We start from the raw sequence: 25,964 nt of genomic DNA on the forward strand, positions 1-25,964 counted from the left end.
AAATACATAGTCCATCTTTTTACCACAACAGCATCGGGACAAAACCGTGACCGAGCGCTCGGCGTCGCAGGTCGTCGCGCAAATTTGAAGCTCGTTTACTTTGACGATGCGACGGGCGATAAATAAGCGCTTCTGCTTGCCGCGGGCCACGGGATAGCGCTTATCTTTCTTCGCGCGTCAGTCGCGCCGGGGCTTCGGGATCGCTGGGTCGTCGCGCCACTTTGGGATTTGACACTTGGGCAACGGTGCGATGTCTTTTTAGTGTGCGGGAAGGCGTCGCAAGGTATATGAAGGTGTCAGTGAGCTGAATGCTGCGTGTCGTCTAGCTCAAGTCGCTGCCCGTCACCGTGTACTTAGACGCCAGACCTGTTTTGATAGATGACAGACGGCCGCCTGGAAAACGACGAGAGAGTCATGTAGAAAACAGCCAGCTAGTAAGAACAAGCCCTGTTGTAAAACGGTCTCGCAAACAACGGTTTAGTACAGGCGAACGTATCTGAATGTAACCAGAAAAACTGTTTGCTGCTTGTAAGGTTTTGTTTTGTAAAAGTCAGGCTGAAACATATTGTCACACAGTCGATAAGTGTAAGATCTTTACATTGTATTGTATAGGTTGTACATGTAGAGGCAGGCAGAAATGCAATACGTAAACCATCGACCCGTACTGTATTGCTATAGTGCAGGTCTTGTTAGAAACTTTAAGCATGAAACAAGTTTCGACAAGTTGAGTTAAGTTGAGTTTTTCAAAGTCATTTCTTTTATATTTTTGTTGGGTCAAAATGTTGAAGACCTTGCTATAGAGTGTAGAACTTACAAGTTGAACCACTTCACCAATATATCCATACGGTTCTTCTGTACTGTGGTATAGTATAGTCATACCAAGCTGAACACAAACAGAAGCTGAGGCAACAATTCCCAAGCATAAGTGGCTTTTCGTGTGCAATTAGTTAAGCACCCCGCGGTTGGGAGTGGAACATTGAACAGCAGTCTCAGAGAGAATGGCTGGATGGTGGTCGTGCTGCTGGCAGAACTGCTTGTACACGCCAAGGCATGTAATTTGATAAAACGCCTTGTGACAAATAATACCAGCGCAGTCGGCCGAAGCGACTTAATAACTAGGATTTGCCTCAGACCTCGTACTTTCGAGCTTTGTGATTCAAGCGTTTGTTTGATGGGATTTTGTTATTGACGCAATATACTTGAAAAACTCCCATAGGAATGCCCGTCGCGGAACTGTAAAGCCTCGTTCACGAGCAATCATTCTGCTTCAGACCGTGACCGGTTTTTGACTTGTATATTAGTGAAGTGTAAAAAACGTCTTGTGACTCGCTTTTAGCACAAACAAGACAATTGTGGCACAATAACCGCGCCGCAGTCGCCAAACAATTGAGAAACCGCCGCCGCTGCAAGGTAACCGCATTCTTTCGGTTGCCAGCCCTCGGCAAGACACAGCGGTTGGTTGGTCACGTGACACTGCGGGAGGTCGTGCGTTTTACGAGTTCAAGTCCGAATGAGACGTTAAAAGGACAAACTCGCCCTCGGTTGGGGCTTGCCGGCTGTGGTACGTCTTTTGGACGACAGACGCCGTATCTGCCTACTGTGACATTTGCAATCCTCCCCTTGTCGTCTGCTGGTTTCATCAAATGCTCGCCCGGATTTTTGAGGCCTCCATTGTTGTATTGAATTGCGGCATTGTGCGGTCTGTCTCGGACCCGCTGGGAGCTGAAAGCATTCAGATTTTAATCGAACGGTTTTCGGGCAGTGGTCCGTGGTTTAAGGTTTGTGTCGCGTTGTAGGATCTTGAAAGCTTTGAAACATAATTTTCTTTGGACATGTTCTAACATCTATGCCTAATTCCCATGTTATGCCTAATTCCCATGCCCGACATTTTGCCACACAAATCCACGTGAACACCTCGTGCAGTTTACAACTGCGCGGTCACGCCCATGCCCCGCCCTTACAACGGTCAGGATATTATATGCTGAAATTTCTCTGCGGTAAGGCCTATCCCTTAGCAGAACACTAAATAATTCGGTTTTGAACGCATTGTTAGCATTGCGTTTGTAAGCCAGGAATGCAAATGCCATTTGATACAATGATTTGATTTAAATTGATTTTGCCGTTTTTATTTTATAGCTACCCCTCTCAAAAAGGTTACGGTCTGGATTTATCATTTTTTTCGGGTTTATTTGTTGTTGTGTTTCATCATTGGATCGGTTCAATGAGTTCATTGGACCATACGTAGACTGGTCTTTAAATATATGGATTGTGTTTCCAGCGGTGTATGTAGGCCTATGTACATGTTAGCCTTACAAAATGTTATCAATGTTTGCTGGTTTGTTCGGAGTATTATTGATGAACGTTGAGAGAGTTTTGTGTTGATCGCAAAGTTGTAAGTCGGCTCGGGCTTTTCGGGCCAGGTTCGGGCTTCAGGCGAGTTTCTTAAAGGGAAAACGGGCTTGATTCGGGCCTGACTTTACACTTTGTGTCAGTAATTGCTTTTTAAATAAATGTAACTAGCTTAGTAACCAGTTTGCTGGACCTGTGTTGGTTGTTTTGGTCTTTTCTGAGATTTTAATGTATAGGCCTGTCAATCAAAGTTTCGGGCCTAAACGGGCTTTCCAAAAACGATTCGGGTTTGTACTGTCGGGTTTGGACTCCAGGGTCAGACCCGTTTACCACTCTGGTTGATTGTAAGTGTTGGTACTGCGTTATAATTTTACAATTAAAGTAAACGTAAAATATAGTTTCTAAATTTAGTTTATTTGGCCCTGGACAGGATTTATACCCTTATAGCTTTAGTCCGCCGAACGTGTTAGCTTTTTGACAAACGTTACTGCCCTTGGCCTGTGTTCAACGGAATTTCGTCACGATTTAAAAAAAATGTGAAACACGATCGGTGCTTTTGGGGAATAGTTCAGCGTTTCGATGAATTCCAAGCTTCAAAGTTAAAACTTAAAAATCTCAAAAAGTTTTGTTGGCATTGAAAATTGCAAACATGCCCAAATTTAGGCGCATTTACACAACAATGGGAAAAAGTGCAAAAGACAATCTAAGATTCATTGTGTATATTGGCTGTTGTTAAATATTTGGTGTTCTCTTAGCGGGGTTTAATAGATGGGTCTGTTTGTCTTTAATATTCCTGTTTGTGTGATGGAATGTATAGTCGCAAGTTTATAAAAAAAAGTATGTTGGTTAACAGTATTTAATTTGTTGAAAAAAAAAAAAAAACGTTTCAAAGCGTATTCGTGCTGAAAATACGTTCGAATCTATTCTATTCTTAGCCATTGCACTTCTACCCTATTGATTTCAAGGAGCCATGTTTTTTTTTCAATTCCATTTCGTGCTTGCTGTAACTGTGTGCGTGGAAACATGGGCTGTATCGAGCGGACCAGTTTCGCAAAAGCCTAGGAACCCGGTAAGCTGCATCGGCCGTCCAACCGATTGTGTGTTTTCCGTCTTGCGGCACGGCGCTCGATGTGCGATGGCCTGTTAAAACCAAACTGCGAAAAACCGTGGCCTCATGCAAATTAGGTGAAAGCCTTTCGACGTAGAGACGATGCGATTAAAATCAACAGCAGGTCAATGTACTCAGCAGCTCGTGGTCGTTCGTTTGCTAGTTTACTTGCTATTTGGACTGGCGCAAAGCATTCTATAAAAGCGTAGCAGCTGTAAACATCGCTGGTCTTGGAAGGTTTAATCTTTTGGTGTTTGTATGTGGCATCGGATTGACAATATCACACAGAAGGCCATAGAGGGCTACAGCTTGCCGTTTAAGAATTGTCGAGCAGCTTGAGGCCGCGAGTTTATTTACAGTGTTTATGATTCAGTCATTGCTGTTTGCGCGGAGGCAAAAACAGATTGTCAGATTTCGTTGTTTTAGCATCAATTTTTAATAAACAGCGCATAACTCGATGTTTTTGTTTTTACCGACTTGCAACAAACTGTACTTTTAAGCACATTTTGTCATCTGCGTCAACTTTCGTTTCTATGCACCACAAATGGGGTTAATTTTACAAGAACATGAAATAAATTGACGTTTTTTTTTTATGTATCGTCCAATTATAAAAGATGTATTAGAGCAGGTGCTCAACTGATTGGTCTCATGCATCTAAATTCGACAGCCAATTCAGCTGACAGCTGTATTTTCGCTAAAAACAGGGTTACTGGGTTAGACTGGCATTTCTCAACATTCTTAGAGTCGCGTTTCGTAAGCTGGTCTTTGGCAGAGTTTGTAGAGATTGACTTGATGCGAACAGATGGAACTCGAAAAGTGGTTTAATCAAAAAAATAACTGCCGAAGTGCTTGAATGCAATCAATACATTGTACTGCAGACTTTTTACCAATAGCTGTCACTATCATAATTGCAAATTCAAAACTATTTGGCACCTTACAGCGTTAAATTGTCTGCAATAGCATGTATTCATTACACTTAAGCCTTTTTTCGACTTGTTCTTTTGATGAAGAAGACCGTGAACAATATTTTTTTTGGTTTATTTTTCTTGGTCCGTGTTTGAACTCAGCAACAGATGGCAATCACACCGGACGCAACAACAGCAGCAGCAGCCGTAAGTGGGGAGAACGCATCAATATTTGCGCCTCGGGAGCTGCAAAATCGTTCGCGATGCACGTATATGACGTCACAAGCATGTTCGTCCGTTCGGTGTTCGCTCACAATCGTAAAATTCTAGATTACCGCCTTTGGGTATGCAATGTCGCGATGGTGTAATTCATATCTTGGCTGGGGCTTTTTTAGTGAGCGGGAAATTTCGTTTGGTTTTCTTATTCGTCTCAGTTTTGTGTTTGGCAATGGCAGTTCGGTTGTCCCCGTGTGCTTCAATTTGGAAATGCCCGCGTGAGACCGTTAAAGCACAATATAGCATCTTGTATTTAACTTCAGTTGCTGGGGTTGGTATCTGAGATTTTCAAATCCACGTTTTAAAATGCTTTGTTGTGTGATCAATTTTGCCACGTTGAAATACGCGATTAAAAGCGTTTCTTGTTTACATTAAAGCCACAATGCGCCGATTTTTGACTTAGTGCGGCTAAACATATTTACCAAATCTACGTTCAAGACCTTTCGTCGCTAAATTCTACATCAGACAAATCATGTTTGAAGTTTAGTTTCAATTCTAAGGAATAATTATAGGTCCCCTTCCCTGAGGGGGACACATATTGATTTTACTCAAAATGTTTGTTTTTTTGTTTTTTTTTTCTTCTACCCAAAGTTTATCCGACTCGTTTTTCCATCAAATCCTTGATGGATTTGAATTTACACAGATGGTAGATGTAGTTATGTAGATGTGCATCCCACTTTGTTTTTGTTGATAACCCCAGTATTTACCCCGCTAGCCCCCTAAAATGGTATTTCCCCCCCGAAGTTTGTCTGACTCGTTTTGCCATCAAATGCTTGATGGATGTGGCTGAAACTTATACAGATGGTAGATGTAGTTATGTAGATGTGCATTCCACTTTGTTTTTGTTGATAACCCCAGTATTTACCCCGCTAGCCCCCTAAAATGGGTATTTTCCCCCGAAGTTTGTCCGACTCGTTTTTCTATCAAATGCTTGATGGATGTGGCTGAAACTTATACAGATGGTAGATATAGTTATGTAGATGTGCATTCCACTTTGTTTGTCCGGATAACCCTAGTATTTACCCCGCTAGCCCCCTAAAAGGGGTGAGTTTGTAAACAATGTCAGAATTGCAGGGTTGGGTAACGAGTCCCATCAGTCGAGTCTCAAGTCAAGTCAAGTCAGTAGGGGTTCGAGTCCCAAGTCAAGTCGAGTCAGAAGGGATTCGAGTCTCAAGTCGAGTCGAGTCATTAGCGGTTCGAGTCTCAAGTCGAGTCAAGTCATTAGCAGTTCGAGTCAAGGCAAGTCACAAAAAGTTTTTGAAAAGAGATAGTTAATCTATTTGAATGGTTCATCGCGCCCTTTTTAACTTAAAACGGACACCGCTTCATTACAATCAACAAATCCTATTAAGGTCCCTTTCTTAGAGTAGAGTTAACTTTAATAAAACCTGTTAATTGACACTTATTAAACAGTGTGGAAAAGAACGTTAACCTGTTCATAGGAGTTTTTGAAAACCGAAAATTCATATTTTACTGCATGCACTAGAGCGTTTGTTCAGTAATATAAGCGCTTAAAAGCGAATACTTGGCCTTGGCATGTACTGCATTCGATTACCCTAAAACCCAAGCAATTAGTACAACGCTTAATGTCAGCGTAAGAAAGTTTAGCAAAATGTAGCAGCGACTTCGTACGTTAAAATTAAGCAAAAATAACTGCGCATCGCACAGTAAATTGCTGCTGTTGTTTGGTTGAAGCCAACTGAACAGGTTATCTATTAAGTTATAAGAAATTTCCGTTTTGTTGATGAAATAACGAGTCCAAGTCAAGTCGAGTCTTTTCACAACTAAGACTCGAGTCAAGTCGAGTCTTTTGAAAAGGTGACTCGAGTCGGACTCGAGTCGGACTCGAGTCGAGTCACTGACTCGAGTCTCCCCATCACTGCAGAATTGACTAAAATTTGGATAGCTTGTAAAGTATGCCAATTATCGTTATTGCGCCATTGCAGTTCGGGGGTTTGTTAACAGCCCTTTGACGTCAGAAACATTAACGGTTGTTGCTCAAAACACCTCTAGTGGTCGAAATTTTTGAACGTTGGCAGATTGGACTGAAATTTTGCAGTACTATTGATTGAGTCATTGTGGTTTCCTACTTTAAAGTTTGTGTGTGTTGAACTCAATTAGTTATCCTACTAGCCCCCCTAAAATGAGTTTTTTGATTTAAATAGTTTTTACTCCATATAGCATATTTAGATGTGCACAGTACCAATCACTGTGTTTGTCTTCACAATACCAAACTTACTCATTGTTATCTATTGAATTGCATTATTTTCAACTTTGCATGTGTGGGGACCCATGAGTTTTTGCCTGCAGAAACAACCAAGGTTATAAAAGACGATGGCTAATATGGGACCCAATACAAAATAAGCATAGGAAATATATTTATGTTTTAAAATAGATCAAAGTGTATGTGCAAGGGCAATATATGCTAAGCCACCCTTCTAGTATGTAGTTTGCCTGTTATGGTGTTCTTAGTTTATGTCAGTCAAAAGAACAAGCATTTCGTCTATTTAGCACTTGAATTCCTTATTCCGATAGAACTTATACATCGAGCTGGTAAAACAATGTTATTTGATGGCGTAGCCTTAGGTTTCGTTCAATATTATCATGTTTCTAGGTTATACCAGTTCAAGGACCAAGCATTTTGCTTTTTTAGAACTTGAATTCTTTATTCGAATAGAACTTGTCCATCTAGCATGCAAAACAGTGTTGTTTGTGGGCGTAACCCAATTTTCGTTCAACGTTATCGCCGAGATGGATCATGCACATCGGGGACAGATAATTATCGCGCAGCAAATCGATACAACAAGGTCGCCTTGCTCCCAGGGAAATTTTCCCAGCTGTTCGTTGCCAAGCACTACACGCTCCGTTTCGCTGCACTGCGCTCAGATGGTCGTAACAAATTGTAAACGCGTGTTGCTTGGCTTCACTGGTGACGGCCGCTGAGTGGAAAATCGTGCGACAGTTAATTGAGGCTACACAACGACAAAATACGGGTCGTAGATATTTACTCTTTTCAAAATCTCAACGTCTAAAGCAAACGTATCTTGGAACATGACTTACATCACATTGACGAAAACTTGTGATTTTTTAAAATTAAACATCAAATATTTTGGGGAAAACTATCTGAATTGATGCGACTTGTGTAAAATATTTCAACGAACAAAAATACCAACTTTTGCAGTAAAAATAGCTTTCCAACAAGCCTATCGACTTTAAAGTGCTAATGCTGCTTAACAAATGTCTTGCTTGGTATTTTGAAGTCTTCAGTAAGGGAAAAAATACTTTTACTTTTATGGCAACTTAGGCAAAGAAACAACGCAAGTCAAATTGCATCCCAATTTTTACTATCAATCCTTCAAACACGCTAAAGTCAACCAATAGATGCATTTCTTGTTCACGAAAGTATCCATTTAAACGTAACATGCATTTGCTCAGGTGTTTTCCAACTAGACATCGGAACATTGTATTGCGTTGAGTGTGAATTCAACGTCGCAATACACACTATTTACATCAATTACATCGCAGCTCACAAAGGCAGCAGTTGTTTCGTCTTATATCCCTTTTGCTGTCATAACCATCCGTATTATTATTGCTACTCGGCGCCTCTTGCAAACGGCCTCGAACTTTCTCGCTAGCTTTTTCGTACACCCGAGACGTGCAATTAGAATGACGACCGCTTATTTATTCTGTGACACCGACGCTTCGAAATCAAGACCACTTCGAGGAACTGTCATGATTTATTAACGATCTGACGCCTATCTTTCCCACGAACTGTGAGAAAATCGAAACAAAAATATAAAGCTCTGAACCCAACTTAAACGAGTTTATGTAAACACAATACTAATAGGGTATTTCAATAAAGTTTGAAAGGCGGTTTAGGGACCGATGCAACAATAGATGAGCGGTAATGGCGCATTTCAGCTTTATAACCTACCTTGTGTGGTCAACGGTTTTTGATTGGAAAGAAGGTTAAGTTTTTAGCCATGATTTTCGGAAGTTGTTTTCAGAAGGCAAAATTCTTTTCAAATTTAGGAAGAAAAAAGTAAACAGTCCTTAAACATATCGACGTGTTTAAAATTTGTCGATATGCCTTATTTAATGTTGAGTTTAATTGTCACGTGATCGAATCCGTGATCACGTGACGAGGCGTGACAACCAATCGCGTTTGCGAACTGCAGGGAGATAAGTCGCTGTGAGAAGATCCACTGCAAGACCTAATTTCACGCCTGTTCGCTAACCGTAATTGGAAAATCGGCTCAGCGCGCCTTGGATCCGTGTGAATCGATTCACGATGATTTAACGTGAAATTTGTTTATTTGCCCAAAACTAGAAATAGCTTAGAAGATAATTCTTAAACCCGATTTAACTAATTTTCAACCTAAATGGTATAAAAACATTTATGTCGCTACAATTTTAACGTTTGTGTCTTTCTACAACGAAAATGAGTATAAATTTACCTAAAATACAATTTTATTGGCTTTTGTCAGTTTCAATTTTATAAGTGAATTTATTTCAACTTTCATCAACCGCATAACCCATTGGCCAGCGTTCAAAAAGGTCATAAACCTATCGTGGACAAATACCTCATTTTCACCTTACAGTTGATTATTGATGGAGCCAAATATAACCGACGATTTGCTTAGTTGATATCCGGGTCCATATAGGTTCGGCCGCCCTCACTGTTTTCATATCAAACATAAATCCTGTCAAATTGCTCGCACTTTTCGCGACAATTTTCGTCGTTGATGGCTCGAGAACGGGTTAAAGCGAAATCGAGTCGCTCCTTCTCACGACAATCGACATTTATAGGTGACGTTCGAACCCCCGCGAACTGCTCGCATGCTTGGGTTGCGTTTCGTTGAGGTGTGACAACTGGGCTTAAGGTTAGAAAATCATATTTTGTTTGTGAGTGCAAGGTCAGTCACAGTTCTCCTTGGTGTATTTCTCCAAAGCATATGTTACATTACGTTTGACGTCTTTGTTTATTTTTTTTTTGGTTGCCAACACTTTACATTCATCATTACGAATTCGTATTTGTTTTTCACGGTAAAAAAGGCTTGAGATATTAGCCGAGTTTATATCGATTTGAAATGGTAAACCCAAAATATTTTTTTCCGGTATTCTCTTACGTATTCCTTATATACACCAACTTCCTTTTATTTGTTCTCGCTCCTCGTTTTTTAGTACGAAATCTAGTACATTTTTTGAAAACATTCCGTAAATTTTGTCTCTATTTTCGATTCCAAAACCACCAAGATTTTACGGCAGCAATTTGTTACGTGATTTCGAAATTGATCGTTCCGATTCTGCGAGCAGCGCTCTTGCTCGCTGGATTGCATTACGAAACTGAAGTCGACGCGTAAGCTTAAAAACAAATTGCGAAAACGTGTTGTGGGATGTCCAATCGTCCCCGCCACCGTGTTCCTTCAGTAATGACCGAATACACGGGTATTGGCTGGGGGTAGATGTTCTTTGAAGACTCGTCAGGCCGATGTCTGTCTGTGATAAGATTGTGACGACAGATTCAAGTCTTCGCCGCCTGGCCTTTTGCTCTTGGCTATGTTCACAAAGAAGATGGTTTAGGATTGCAGTAAATTGGTTCTCAAAGTTCAAAGGAGCGGTTTAGGGCAGAACAGGGCGCAGCGCAAAGCAGCAAGAACCTTGACAGTTCAACAGTTTGTATTAAAATGTTTACAGGAATTCGAATATATTGATTTTGGATTGTAACGTAACTGACAGACAGAATGCAAATCTTAAAGGTTTGAGTGTTTTCGGGAGCTGAATTTGTTTTCAAAGTCAAGAATCTTAAAACCGACTGAAATAGATTGTTTTGAAAAGCTTGTGTCAAACCAACAATGCTATGAGGCAAAACTTCAAATTCACTGCCCAAGTGTTTGACCCAGTATTTTCGAATTATTGTTTTTCAGTAATCCTGGTATCTTCTTAGTCACAAACACTTTTGCAACTCTTTTGTTTTGATTGAGAAAAAAAGGGCCGGCACCGCAAAGAGATTATTTACTTCTGAAAGGAAATCGTAACTGCTGGTAATAGCTACCTGAGTGGCGGCGTTCAAAGTCGTTACGGCCAGTTCTTTCAATTTTAGAATAAGTACCGTGACGCCATGACAGGCCTTTAATGGAAATGGTAAAGTAAAGTGGCATTATCAGATGTAAAAAACGTGTACACTAAAGCTTGAAATGTAGTTTTTACGCTCTGGCGTGGACAAGTCTTTAACTGTATATTTTGTTTTAACAGGGCCTATTTAATGTAGTTAGATATGAAAAACTTGTAAATTGCTTAAGAATTGAATGATGGTTGTACAAGAATGAAGAGTTGCTCTGCAACAAGTGATATTTGGTATCTACGACCCTCAACAGAGTTCTGGTTGCGCAGTGAGTTTTAAAGTCTGGTTTGTAACGTTTTCAGGCCTTTGTGTGAGTTGTACAGCTGGTGTATTTAAACTAAATGTGTAAAAAGGTTCAGTTTTGTAAACCAGGAGTTGGCATTTTTTCAGCATTTTTGGTTACATTTGGGAGGATCCTTTGGAATGAAAAAGTGTACTGCAGTTTATAGACAGTTAGCTACAAACTGTTTGATCTGTACTTAACCAACTGTAACCGCAGCTATGTAAGCACAGTTGGGATTGGTATCAACCCTATAGCAACTTTATAGCAACTGTGATATCAATTATGTGAGAAAATTATGTGTACCAGTTTGTTGTTTGGGTCCTATAGGATTTTGTACAATGAGTTTTCGGCTTGTGCAAAACACTGTATATACGTACCTCGTTGAAAGTATAATACTCCTGAGTTACCTGATAAGCAAAGGTCAAACGAGTATAGTTTACTCATCATTTCAAAGATAGGATGCGATATTTCGAAATGTTAAGGACAAATTATACGGCATATGTGGCAGTGTGGTGGTTACGTGAAAATTGCTGAAGGTTTATTAGTGGGCGGCACCAAAAATGGATTTGCCCGGCCTTGATTATAATTCGATTTCAACAATTCCCAGTGGTGATAGCGCCCGAATGAAAATTAGCGTTAATCGAGACTTGGGGGGCCTGGTGCGGCCTATTACGACGGGAAACGAATGGCCGTGATAATATGTGTTTTTTACATGATAACTAGCGACAGCACACCTAAGAAATTCTTCATGATGATTTTTCTTGAAATTTATTCCGCTACTAAGAAAACGTTACTGCATAGTTGCGCTAAATTAGAAGTTTTAAAGTGTGAATCTGTAAGGAAAAGTGTGGGATACATTGAATTACGTCCTATAAACGAAATGGTTTAATCCGATTTTATACCCGTGTGCTAAAATCAAGTCTTTCGCCAGATAATGCTAAGCTTAACATCTTAAAACTGCAAGATATAGTGTGAAACCGCCAGGGTAGACATGTGGCAAAAAGTTATAAAAAATAGAGAGTTTAAACCCTGTACGCTTGTTTTTTTTATACCTAGTCCAAATAGCGAGTTATAAAGGCGAAAATGGGTGGTATAAAGGCACATATTGCCACATCCTAAACAAATATGGAATTATGTTAACAGTCAACAACTATTGTCTGTGGGTAAAAAAACGTAGAAACGACATTCACAACTAAGTGGGTCGTCCGTTCGTGGACATCGATACCCCCACACAGCCCCCACCGCGTCCTGGGTGTCTGGGTTCACTTCGGTGGGTAAGCTCGACGCTTTTGAGGCGTATCGCCGCGTCCCAGGGTCGGCGACACTGTAAAACGGAAAGCCAAACCCTGATTGACTGGGTCATATGTCGTTTTTCTCTGAGAGAATTCCGACGTCGTGAATCTCTTGCTTTTGTGACTGAAAGTCGACTTGTATCAATGACAGAGAGGTCGATGTGAAAAAAGAAACCACAATTTGGTTTTTCTACTGTATCCGAGTGGGCTCAATTGGCGCTGGTCGTAGAAGGAATATTTCGTTAGAGAATTATGTTTTAGAATAATACCGTAGAAAGCGCGTTGAACTATGTTTTTTGAGGTCTGTAGTCAGAGGGCTTTTTTCGATCATACAAAATCAGAATGGTTTCTTGTTAGACAAAACGTTTAGGTGGTTGTTATCAGAAAAAATGTGCTGTGAGAAACCAGCTTTTAGCTGTTCTGACTTCTGATGTTTGGTTTTGATGAATTTATCATGTTAAATTGATAACTTTTTAGGCAGAACAGGCATATGTGTGAAAACGTCCACAACCACTTATGTCAAACAGTTAATAAAGTCAAGGTAATAAACACTTTAGTTTAGTAAAATCTAATTTAGTTGCATCCTACGACTACCTGTATTAGAAGGCTGGCCTTTGTTATTAACAGCAAGAATCTCACAACGCTTAAGTGTTAGCATTTGTGAGGCTTTATGTTCTTGTGCGGATAAATTACAGTGGGCTGTTGCGCAAACTTTTGTGGTAAGTTACTAAAACTGTGTCGTTGAGACAATTTGAGTAATCGTCCTTTAATGACAGGTTGGCGTTGTCGCAAAGCCCAATTGCCTGTTGCGAGAAATGCATTAAGAACAGATGTCGCTGATCTTACAAAAGCAATAACTGCCCGGCGAAAGCTGAAAATTGACTGCTGAATGCAACGAGACGGCGGAGCAATTATACGGTACTCAATCCCTCGAAAAGACTGATAAGCCATACACGGGGTACAATGCAGGTCGTACAGAGAAAATGGGACTCTCTCCATTAGACAGGTGCCCGTATCGACTGGCGACTTATCTATGCCTTGTGGTGTTGTTTTTCTGGTGCTGGTGTCGACGCCTGGCGTGTAATGCGAACATTTGACGGTAATGAGCCCAAGCCACACCAATTGCTGTTCAGTTACTTCTGTGTCACACTCCTACGTATAATAGGTGGTATAAATTACTAGTGTACCGGTGTAATTTCACAAATGTTACTCGCTTGGTTGTTATTTATCGCCGGTGACTTGTTAGGTAATTGCTTCCACGTATAGTAAATTAGGATTGGTTTAAGTACTTCTTCAATCACGTAATGGCGTACCGAATATATCAACTCACGTAGAAACATGTAAGTCATGATACTGCACAGTAATGAAGATCGTAAGTTTGTTGTTACCACAGTGACACTTCGACACTTCAGCACCAAGTGCATGCGGTTGACTTTTTTGTCAGGTAAAAGTCAGACACCACATATATGAAGTGTAAAAACTACAATTCTCGCATAGTAGCTTTGACAAAAACAAAAGTTCCGACGAATGAGGCAACAGCGCATCCGTTGAATTTCGTCATTAACAATTCCAACCGCACCGGGCCACATGAGGTCACCCGAAGTTGGCACAAGAATTTTTCTTAAGATAAAGAACTTGGTGAGTGGTGACGTCATCACATAACGACGAAACAGCCCCACAAATAAGTGTTAATCCAGCGCAAAGCTTCATTAAAAGGCGTTTGAATATTTTTTAAAAGCCTAATCTTATGCGGCAAGCAATTCTGTTTCGGGGATGGAAAGTTGCGTATTTTGTAGCCAAAACGCAAAGACAGTTATTAGGGGCATTCTAGGTTCCATATTTTTCAAAGGGAGCTGGCTATGTACACGCTTACTAAAGGATCGGGATTGACACAAAGAAACAGTTGTCCTGTCGTTTTTTACTTGATTTTTGTTTTCGGTCTGTCGAAAAATATTTCCACATGCAAAATCTAATCTTTTTTAATAATTTAACATTAAACAATTTTATTCGAACAAAAGGAGAGAAGCTTCACATTCTGCGTGTTAGACAGGTTTTAAAACAACAGCATTTATGAAGGTTCGTCTTTCTGAGGTTAAAACGGACTAATCAATGAAAGGAAAAAGGTACATCTAATAGCTACTTAAACGACATCTTTTAAATTCTACTTCCTTTTCTGTGCGTTCCATTTCGATGTATTTCCCTGGGCAATTAGTACCAATATCTTAAAACCGACATCAGTGTCTTGATACCAATCGTTACTTATTTGGAAAATAAGGTGATTTTATATTTTAGAAACTCTAAGGTTCGTTTTGACTTCCATGACAACTGATAAAGGTGTCAGACATAATCATTATTGAAAAATGCAGTACCTAAATTTGTTCTTGGACAATCGCAAAAACTTAAAATCGATTTCAAACCCCCAAAACAAATACTGAAAGATTCTATTTGAATAAGGAACGTCTAATTACATTTAGGTTAAATGTTTTATTCCTTTACACGAACCGACGGATTGAGTTTTAACCAAGGATTTTATCGTTTATTGGTTTTACTGTTTTATAGTTTCTAACACTGAAAATGTTTGTTTATATGCCCGATAAGGATGTGCACAAAACACGCGCAATTGCATACGAATTTCAACACTAAACTGTGTAAATTTGACAGCCTTTCTTCTACTCGTTGTCTGGTATTTATTTTCAAACGACCTAATAACGACAAAACGACGACAGCTGATTGCCGAATCATCCGTACAGAAACGTCGTCAGTCAAAATTGGATCGTCATCAGCCATAAGCATTTCGCTTCGTTGTTTATTATCTCGTCTCGCCCTTGTTTATTTTCTCAACTTCCCGCAGAGTGCTTGTTGCGCCTTGGGGGTTGGGCCCGATCTCACAGTGCCCTCCCAAACGTAATTGCCCCCCCCCCATCTGTGTATGTTACGCCCCTCCGTTAACCGGAAATAATCTGGTGGATGTATAAAAGTAGATTAGGGGCTAGAACTAATTGCACCCCCCTCGCTGTGGTCAACTTAAATTCTCCATCTTTCAATTGAACAAAATTGGTCAATTGGAGCAAGTAAAAATGTCGGTTTTGAATAAGTTTAGAACTAGTTTTATGTAAATTCGTTGCAGATTAAAGAGGTTTATATTTGGATTGATAAAGTGTGTGTTTACTAGCTAGATTCTAAAATCAAGCGTTTCTTGTATTTGCCTGCTAAGATGCGCAAAACCAAGCAATTCTCTTTTTCGCAGAATTAGTTTGCTGTATGCTACAGAATTGTTGTGGTTTAAATTGTTGTAAAACATGCACTGTGTGGAAATAACGCCAAGTATATATAGCATGGTCCATTCAACCCACACATATATTTTTTAACATAACAAACATGAAAATAAGATAGATAAATTACTGTGTAACAATTGCAATCTGATTTCGTGTTGAGTTACTGACAACAAAAACACTAGATGAAAGGGATGAAACGTTATCAAAACGAAAACTGTATGTTGTGAATATAGATTTTTTAAACTTCTAACAAGCGCTATACGATGGGTTTTTGACTTTATCTAAACACGCGTTGTGAACTAATAAGTGTTTATTTCAGTTCGTGCAACCACGTGAAGTATGCGCTTGCAGTTTCTGTTTTTAATGAGGATCGTGTAGCTTCAGACAAACAATCAAATACAAAGCGCGCATATTTGAAAGCCACATCATAAAAAAACGTACGTATCTGTTGTTTTACCGCAACCACAACGTTACAACAGCGCTATGAATTTCCATAAACAATCCATAGTTTGTTTAGATTAGATTCAAAATTACACTTAAGAATCCATTCAAATTACTGCATTTCGAAACACCAGTGTTTCACATCAAATAAATCACCCACATTTAGAAGATAAAATCGGCGGCTGTTTCCATTGCAAAGGTCGTTTCTAGGCGCTCTGGTCAATTTGAATACAAATTTCTTGGTAAAATATGTTGTAAATCTAAAAGAAAAAAAGTAATGTCATAATGATATGAAAGTAATTTCAACCATTTTGTGGCTGTTATAAAAAGTTACTACTTAATTAGAACGGATGTTTTAAAAAACAAAAACGAGAAGATTTATTTCGTATGCTGAACGTATTTGTTGTGCCGGAAATTGTATGAGACTATATAGGAAGCGCATTTCGAACACAAAACAGGATTTTTATGCTATAATTAAAATCAGATTCACATTTTGCATACACCAGTAGTGTTATTAGTTTAAATTTGTAAAAACTACACAAAACCTCTTTAAATGCAATTACAAAAGTGTCAGTCTAACACAAGCCTAATTTTGGTGTAAATTAATTGTTTGTGAACACGTTATAATGCCGAAATGCAAGTAAAACGCTAAAATGGCTACAAGATCATGTTGCATTATTCCATTGAAACGTTCTCTTGATACAATGAATGAATGTATCTTGTTCGCGCACTAGAATCATTCATCTTAATAATCTTGGTTTCGACACGGTCGTCACGGGTCACTGCCCATCGCTGATTGACCCCGAGCCCCCGTCGAGAACTTTTGAAGTGAAATCGCCATGGGATCTTTTGACTCGATGACCGAACCCTATTGTTACGTCATAGACAACCGAATCGGTTGATCGCGCCGAAATTGGCGGATATCGTGAGAAAGAAATCCGATTTGGGCTTTCGCAGTGGATGATTCAGTTTTTTTAAAGTTTATGTTCGTGATTGATTTATAGTTCGTAAATTCGGATAAAGCATTAAAATGAAAGACGGTGCTTTACGAGCATATGTTGATTCGGTAGGTGTGCAAACTTAAAAACATAACTCATCTCGTCGTATGATACTTTCATAATATCCAAACACAAATCTTTTAATAATAGCATATATCGCAGATGAGGATGTGTGCATTTGTGAATCGTTAAAGAATAAAACATAACGCTTTTTATGGTTCATTTAGGTCATTTAAACTCTCAAAATATACGCTGGTGTAAGCAAAATATTTAAAAAACTTTACCCTTAGCTTGATTCTTTTCATCGACCAGGGCATGTTTTTTTCTCCCAGTAGCTGTTTTGCAGTTGTCCCTATTTCGCAGATAAATACCAAATGCGTCATTGGTGGTTCCCACGATTCGACCAATGACGTCACCCGACCGCATGACATGGGATAGAGATCACAAGTTTTTCGCTGACTGATCTGAGGGGACGTAAAATTTCCCAAATTAATTCCAAAGTTTTTACCCTAGGCGAAACTTTTGGATGTCGTTTTTTCACTAGATTTCGAAAAACAATTGCTTACGAACCGAAGGCACTTAGAATTTTTATTCGAAGTATTGCAGTGTAGCTTTTAGTTGCAGCGATCAAATAGCTTGGGTAGCATACCGATATATTTTTGCACAGAAAAACGCCCATCATTAAATTTATGTTATTTGATTTGATCAGCACACGTTTTGAAAGACTCCAATGAAGTTTTAAAGTAGCCATTAAAGTACGATATTGGCGTTTCACTGTCGAAATTGATACGAAAACTTAATAAGAATTCTCGTGTAAAGTTTATACATCCGCCTTTCAAACCTCGCTTGATCGCATTACTTTAATTGCACAGAAAAAAAACCTCCGCTCAAAAAGTAATCCCAGTCTTTAAGGGGGGCAATGCGATTCTACCCCCTTTCCATCCGTTCACGGCCTAACGTCGCGCCTGGCCTTCCCTCCGCCCGAAAAGGAGATTATGACGAAACAATACCGCGTTCTTATTAATATTTTAGCCGCCCGATCGCCTTACAGCAGCGGCGTCTCGCAAGAAGTGGTCGACACGTCGAGAGAGAATCGGACAATCTTGCAGCCTTGTCCCGTTCTTTATTACTGTGACCGGTCGCAATAAACGGCCTCTCACGTCGTAATTATAAGTGCACGGGTATTTAGAGCAGGAAAGTCGGCGAGAGCGCGCTGGGCTTACAGGCATTTGCATTTCTCTCATGACACTGAAAGGCTTCTGTGTGCAGCAGTTGGGGTCTGTCGAATGTTGAATGCAGTCGACAACGACAGTTCGCAGCAGTTGATGAAAGCATCGGCTTCTGTCGTTGTCGGAAAAGTCAATAGCTGACGCTGTGTGCGTTGAACTGCTTGTTGACAGATCTACAAACGAAAAGTAAGAAAATGACAAGGACAGGCGACAGGCTATTCACAGAAAGCTGTGTCTTGCAATTTCGATGTGTTTTAGTTGGCGACAGCCTGTCCGCAATCAATATGTAAAGAATGGGTTTTCGTCGGGTTGATGTGTGTTTGGCTAGGAGTTTGTGCGAAAGACAGTGGTTTTTTGTATGAGAAACAGATCGAAATGTGAAAAAATATACAAATTTAAAAGTTTTCAATCTGAAAAACTCGACAAACCGCTGTTCAGTTTACAAAAAAGTTTTTGGATTCTAGCATGATTAAAAACAGACATGCTTGCAAAACCTGCACTAGCAGAAAAAATATGCAAGGAGCTCACTTGTTCAGTGATTTCTACGTTATTGGGCCTAACAGTGGTGTGTATGCCAGGCCTACAGAAAATACAAAATTAAAGATATATTTCAGTCTTACATATTTTAATGAGAATAGATATTAGTCTTCTGTTGTTTTCACCAATATTAAGTATCCAACACTCTTACGGTACGGTGCAGCTGCTTATAAAGCACAAACGTATGCGTATGTATGTTGTAAGTAGGTCGAGACCGAAGCGATAATGCACAGGAGGTCAATAGAAACGCCGCGCATGCAATAAACCACAATCAAAGTGACGGAACAGTTCGTCGTTGACGACAGAGAAAGGACCATATGTCGTCATCATCTCGACAGTTTACACCACTATCGCCTTATTTAACAATCCAACGGCCAAGTGATAGACCGGTCTCGGTTTGAAAGGCTATTCTCCTTGGCGTTGGACGACTTAATTACGGTTACGAGACGGTAAGGCGCGTTTAGGTAGATACCGCACCAGTGTTATAAATTTTTCCCTACGAAACGTGCTATATAAGTGTGAAAGAATGTGGTAAGTTTAGGTCCATATCATTCTTTCTCGCTTAGACAGAGCTTCAATAGCTTGTTAGGAGAATCTACATCATCTTCAAGCCAGTTTTCTTGCTTTACAATAAACGTTTTGGCGCTTCGGAATGATAAGATAGGAAATATCGCCTGCTTTTAGTCATGGGATGCATTGCTAAGCAAGAAAGACACGCTCATATCGGTATCGTGGGCTTGGCCTCTGATAGCGGGCTGCGTTTCCAGCGAAGCGGTTGCATTCCAGCGCTCGGGAAAGAGCATAACAATGAACATCAGTCGCCTCGGCACGCCACATAAACCGCGCAATTCGATTTCACGCTTATTCGGCTTTGCAAACGCGAACAATGCGAGCTCGAAACGTCACGTGATCGCGAGATAATCTCTCGTTGGCGAAAACAATGGATTTTATGCCGTCATAAACGCAACAACGGACTTGTTCCCAGAGAGCCGCCATTTTGCGTCAGTCGGCCGCTTGTATAATGGAATTTCTAATCGCCCGCAACCCAATGGTATCTACAACGGCCGATCCGAAGGATTGATGGGGCTTCTTCGATGTGTTTGGCTTTTCAATTGTCGAACGGCGTAGAGCGTTGGGTATCGAACGCAGGATTCTTGATTCGAATTGATTCAGAAGGGGGCAACAATCTTTCGGCGCCGCGGCGCTCGATAACCATTACCGACTACGATCGAACCAAAAAATGTGTTTAATTCGGCTGACGGTCCGGCGCAACCCCCTGGAACGCCTTGCGCTCGGAAAGCTCTTAAAACTCGGTCGCCAAGACTCACCAAGGTTGTCGTCAGACAGTCGTGAGTGATGTAATCACTGACGCACTGACAACAGCAGCAGGCAGAATTGTTTAGAAGAGGTGATTGTACATTGAATATCAAACCTATGCGTGGGTAACGTTTTAAACGAGTATTTATGCCAAACCTTCTTTATTGTATCTTCTCGGCTGGGTGAAATCTTAGACTGATAAAAGGGTAATGAGAGGACTTTTGTCATGTCAAACACCAGGTGAAAAATACGACAGGATAGCGATTACGACTTGTTTGTTTGATAGCTATCGTCAAGTTTGTGTGTAAGTTCATCGGTACCCATTGTGTTCAGAAACGCTTAAGAGTTTTTAAGTTACAATGGTATTGCTGTAAGTCATATCCCGAACGCAGGTTTGTTTTCTGCAGTAACTTAGCTGCCATAACTTCCATTTGGGTGCTTTGAGTTGAGTTAATTTTGCTTGGTGAAAGAACATACAGCGACATAATTGCACCAAAAAACAAGGAGAATATCTGTTTCGTTGCTTAGTTGGAAGTCGTAAACTACATTGTCTCCTCATCCGGTGGCCTTTGGCGTCATTTTGGCATCACCCGTCGTTTGTCGTGTCACACGCATCTGTGACATGAACGTTGCTCTCGTTACGTGCTCGATTGTTATTGTAGATCACAGGCGGACGACGATACGGGAGTCAGCGTGGCGGAGTTGTTGCGACTTGTCCTTGTTTCGTGCGAGCCGGTCGTGAATTTTTAAACGCCAAATTGGCCAGGCAACGAGTATCAAACACGCCCAGACCAAATCGCCCCGTCCGGCCCAAAAGAAAGGTCCTTTGCGCCAATTACTTTGACCAAATTGCCGCTCTTTCGCAAGGCACTCCATGTTGTCGGCTCTGTACGGCGCAAATCGGCTGTTATCTTGTGAAATTAGCGGTGTCAGCTTGTATTCTGGAGTTGCTGGATGTTCTGAAAGTCCTTTTGCGCTGTTTGGTGCGTCAGAATCGTACCAGCATAGGTTTCGTGTTTGTAACTGTGTCCTTTGTGCTTTTATAACATATGATATGTATGCAAGCGACGAAAGCATGTCAGAGTTTAAGTTTGAAGGTAGTAGAAAGTAGATGATGCGGAGGAATTCGTATACATGCAACGCAAACAGTTGCCTTTACTGTAACATTTCTAGCATAAGATGTTATATATTGTTGTTGTCAAAAATATCTTTATCAATGCCAAGGAATATAGCTTACCAAAAATTAGTTCATTTGCAGCGCGTAGCAACATATCAACGATTGTCTGTTTGCTCTTCTGTTGGCAATGAAACACTCCGCCTTAACAGTGAACTGTAAAGTGTGTAAATACAGATCGCAAATTAATAAATGACCATTTGGTTTTACAGAAGCTTAAGTGAATCTGTTAAAAACTCTGTGAGGTCTAGCGCGCCCTTTAAACTAGCGTAGGCGATAGGGCGTCGCGCTACTACACCCCAAGCTGTTATTCACCTGTTGGGGACTTGTAAAGAGTGGACAAGAGCATGGCGAATACAGCAGCTGTTACGGGAGCGGATGACAACGAACGAAACGACATGTTTATGTGGGAATCAAGCAGTCATTTGACTCTGCATCGAATGAGGGATTTCGTCATGCAAACGATGACTCAGCCAAAAATGCAGGTCCTCATTCCGAAGAGATCCGTCACAGGTTAGTGTTGAGTTTTTTGCTTACTTACGCTTGAGAATGGCGCCTTGGCTGTATGCTTGGGTTTAGGGTTACTTCTGTTACAGCGTTGCCACCAAGCAAAAAATTGCACTTAATTATGAATCTTTTTTAAAAGGGGGGTTGTTTTACTTACATTTATTTTCAAATCAACGTTCAAACTTAAATTGAACAAGCATTAACAACATACAGAGTCCACAAGAGCAAAAATCCTTCAATTCCGTTTAAATAAGAACCGACATTTTCAAAGTTACGAAACAAATTGTACGTTTTAGCCAAAAGGTTTAAGCAATTGCAATTTATTTCTGTTCTAAAATAACTCAAGATAAAAGTCACAGTCAGTTAAAGCGTTATTGTAGATCATCTTTCTAATCAACGGCGAAAAATGTTTTAAACAAGACATAAAAAGTTTAAAGCAGTGTTACAGGTCATTTCTACGCCAATACATTACCGATGCGAAATGCACTATAATGAGCAAAGACGAACCGCCACCGTCCCGTATGTTCGGAAGTGCCAGTGCACCGCACTTATAAATATTTACAAACACCCTCCCATTTCGGCGGCACCTTTCGTCACGGTTCGGTGACGTGTATGTGACGTCACGCGCATCTTGACAGTCAACCGGGAAGTCACCTATTTGGACCGGACGCGTTTAACAAACAATAACTTTCCCTTGTAACAAGAGCCTGGTAACAATTTAAACCCTTGTTTGTTATGACTGAACGATATAATTATCAACGGACTGTTACTTAAACTGGCCTATAAGTCAGTGCTACTGACATAAAAAAATTTGCTCAAGTCCCATATAACATCTTAAAAATGTGCGCAAGAGGCATTGTTGTTAAAAGGACATTTGATGTTGACATGGTCTTATCTCATTAGCTGATCAAATGGCACTATATGCAAATTGAAAGCTCTGTTTGCAAGAGTGCACTTTTTTAACGTGTTTTTAGCATGGTAAAATTCAACAGTTGGTGGGCTGCGTGTTTGATGCCTTTGCTAAATTCCAGTCTAATTTGTCCAAAGCAAACAAACCAGCTTCGGCCAGGTTTTCTTAGATGTTATCCCCATCTATTTATACCACGGCTTGGCGCACTTAATGCAAAACAGACAAGGCGTCGACCTTCTGTTTACTATTCTAAACATCAGTGCCGCAATTTCTCCAACAATATTTTGCCTAAGGGGGTTATATCTTGCCGCTTGAGAGTTAAATATTTATTGTGACAAGACAAAGACCTAACCCACGTACCTGATTTCCGCAGTGCCCCACACCCGTTCCAAACGGATACAACAGCTCCAAGCGCGCCCACGGGACCCAAACGCCAGTCCATTCCTCCTGATGATAGCCCCACCCACCGACTGCCGGTACCGCCTTATGAATCGAGGCGAACAGACCCGGCACCAGCAGAACACGTTCAACGGTGAAAGGTTACGGACGGCGCCGTCTGTTACTCAGTTGAGTAGAAGACAGCAAACTCCTCAATCGGTGGGACCCATGAGTAGCGCTTGGCAAGAAAGCATGAATTGCGTTCCCGGACCGGAGTATTTGCATCAGATTTCGACTATTGCCGCTATGGCCTGGTCGGACTGTTCACAAGCTACGGAGAAATTAAGAAGGATTTATGAGCAGACGGCCTTGCTAAGTCAGAACCCTATTTCGGTGATGAACTCCTGCGGTCAAACGCCCATGACGCCGAGCACTATGGCACACGAATTCGCCGGGAAACTAAACGGAGGTTTTCCTCACTTGCAACAACAGGAATTACTCAAGTACGACGCGTCGGCCATGAAGCCGTTGTACGACGACCGGCCGTGGGAGATGCCGGCTGTGTATTGCGCGTGCGCAGTATGCCAGATGACAAAGCGAGCCAAGTCGTCTATGAACACACAACGCAGCAAGGGGGGTGACATCTCAAAGCCACCGCAACCGCAGCATCACATCAAACAACAGCATCTGGTCGACCAGCAAGCAATAGCAGCTGGCCTCGCGGGGCAAACTGTTCGACGACACAAGAGAACGCTGTCCCCGAATGAAACGAGCTACCAATCCCAGCAGCAGCAACAGCCGCCTCGCAAAATGCCCAAACACGATTCACAAGCAGTTGCCAAGCAACGGAACCAAGCGTCGACTGGACAGACGTTTTTGAATCACAGCGTGAAGGGTGTGAACGGTTCTTTGCTGCCTTATATGAGTTCACGACAGCCGCCTCCGTTTCCCGATGAGGCCGCGTACCTGGCGCAAAACTTATTTATGTCCGGTCTTCAGAACCCTGGTACATCATCGTACCTGACGTCATCGGGCGATATGGTGACGCCACGCGAACTGATGGTGACGCCATCTTTTGAAAATCAGTTTTTCACGGCGCCACAAAACGGCGGAGGGACATCTTTGGGCGGAGGAATTTTGAACGGATTTTCGAGTTTCCTTCCGCCAAGGATCTTAAACGCACTTGAATAGGGGTTTACGTGTCATCGTTTCTGCTTCGTTTTGTGCCATATTGCGTCCACATATTATTATACACTGTCGCTTACACGTACCCTCCTTTTGGTTATTCGCACAAAAATCAGCGCAAAACTCTCGGATCATTGTGGTGTCTTCTGTGCTAGTGTTTATCTTGCCGACTTCTTTTCGGCCCACGTGGCTCCCTTCGCGCTTTCCCGTCACGTGACCTTTGACGTACTGCGATGTCGCTTATATTGTTATGTTCCTGATTCAACTGCACATTCTCACAATTCGTGTGTTACGATGTCACTGTTAACTTATTTCTGCTTCATCGTTTTCTTAGGCAGTGCTGTGGGACGCTTGTTGCTGAGGCGTTCTTTTAAGATGTATGCCTGAAGCGGGTTTCGAACGAGCTTTGTGCACTCAACCCGAGTAACTTAGGTATACTATCACGATTTTATTTATTCTGACAAGAAACAAACACGCGATTTATATTTGTAAAAACGTGACGTTCTTCATGACACAAGATGTCAAAACATTTTTTTTAAATGTATTGGCTTGTTTGTTTCTTGTCAGAATACTAAAAACCGTCATGGTCAGAACTTCTATGGTTATTTGTCCGTTGCTTATTCGAAATTCACTTGGTACGAAAACGTGAAAAAGTGGTGTTTACCTTGATGCGTATGAAACGGTTTCAATTTCTAGCTGAAAGTAGATTTAAATTGCCTTTTCTTTCCGATCAGTATCACATACCGGAGGGTCGCGTTACCGCCTGCAACCGACCGATCAAATTTCTACACTAGATTAACTTTACTGATTATCACCGCTCTGTATCCCGAAGCCCTTGCACTGACTAAACTAAAAGAATTCTATTTTGCTCGATTGCACATTCGACATGCGTAAAATCATCAAAATTTGAGTTATCCTTGTGCGAGAGGAATTTTGTATATCGCTACAGATAAAAATAATTGACTTGCATAGTGGAATTAATTGGTTCTATGAACCACACAATTCAGTTTTATAGCGACTTAAACATAATACACATTCAAAATGGTGTTGTTTACTGTGCGATCTTGAACTTTTCAACCGTTTTTGCCGTCGCTGCAGTATCTACCGCATCAGTGCAGCGTTAAACATCCGGAACAGCTGGTCTACGCCCTGCAACGTATATTTAGGCCTCATTTAGTGAGACGCGTTCACAAAATACCTCAAAAACGTTTAAACGACGTCCTGTCTTTAAACCTTTTACATCAATAGCGCTCAACTGCTGAAGGGCGATAATTGCTATTAAGACGAATCAAGGTTTATTTTGATTCAACTGCTTTTAATGCAAAGTAAATTAAAATTGTTGTGGCTTTATTGTACACAAAGTTTAAAACATGAAAATCCAAAACACATATTAATTGCTCAATTGTGAAGTTTGGACATAAAAAATTAGCCTATATGATGTTATTGACCTCGCGTTTCACTGAGGCACAAATAGTGATGTTATCTTTACATAAACGTGTTATTTGTGAGTATTTCTGCCCGTTTTTTTTTTCGCACCCCACACAAGCAGTGTTATCAGTTTTCTTTGCTGCTCCTTTTCTCTTCGCTTTTTCGTTTTGTTTGCGAGGAATTTAAATTATATGAAACGACGATAAACTGGTCTATGCTTCCAGTGTTCTGCAGTCAGTTCAAATTTG

At 40.8% G+C, this 25,964-nt stretch overlaps 2 protein-coding genes across 2 annotated transcripts in view; one reads left to right on the forward strand and one right to left on the reverse strand.

Moving 5' to 3' along the window:
* LOC145215564 (ubiquitin-ribosomal protein eS31 fusion protein) overlaps positions 1–25,964 on the reverse strand; it is a 291,245-nt gene that overhangs the window by 6,070 nt on the left and 259,211 nt on the right. The window lies entirely within an intron of this gene.
* On the forward strand, positions 18,894–25,923 carry LOC145215556 (uncharacterized). The gene is made up of 2 exons (XM_080084268.1): positions 18,894–21,821; positions 23,099–25,923. Exons 1-2 carry the CDS (start codon positions 21,656–21,658, stop codon positions 24,292–24,294), a joined length of 1,362 nt encoding a protein of 453 aa, XP_079940394.1. The 5' UTR covers positions 18,894–21,655; the 3' UTR covers positions 24,295–25,923.

This window comes from Phallusia mammillata, chromosome 2, assembly GCF_965637545.1.
Source record: "Phallusia mammillata chromosome 2, kaPhaMamm4.hap1.1, whole genome shotgun sequence".
Taxonomy (NCBI): domain Eukaryota; kingdom Metazoa; phylum Chordata; class Ascidiacea; order Phlebobranchia; family Ascidiidae; genus Phallusia; species Phallusia mammillata.

Bases quoted from the DNA above. Each gene is read 5' to 3' on its own strand.
- LOC145215556 (XM_080084268.1), top strand. From the start codon at position 21,656: ATGGCGAATACAGCAGCTGTTACGGGAGCGGATGACAACGAACGAAAC. The intron at 21,822-23,098 runs GTTAGTGTTGAG...TGATTTCCGCAG, and splicing joins TCCGAAGAGATCCGTCACAG to TGCCCCACACCCGTTCCAAA.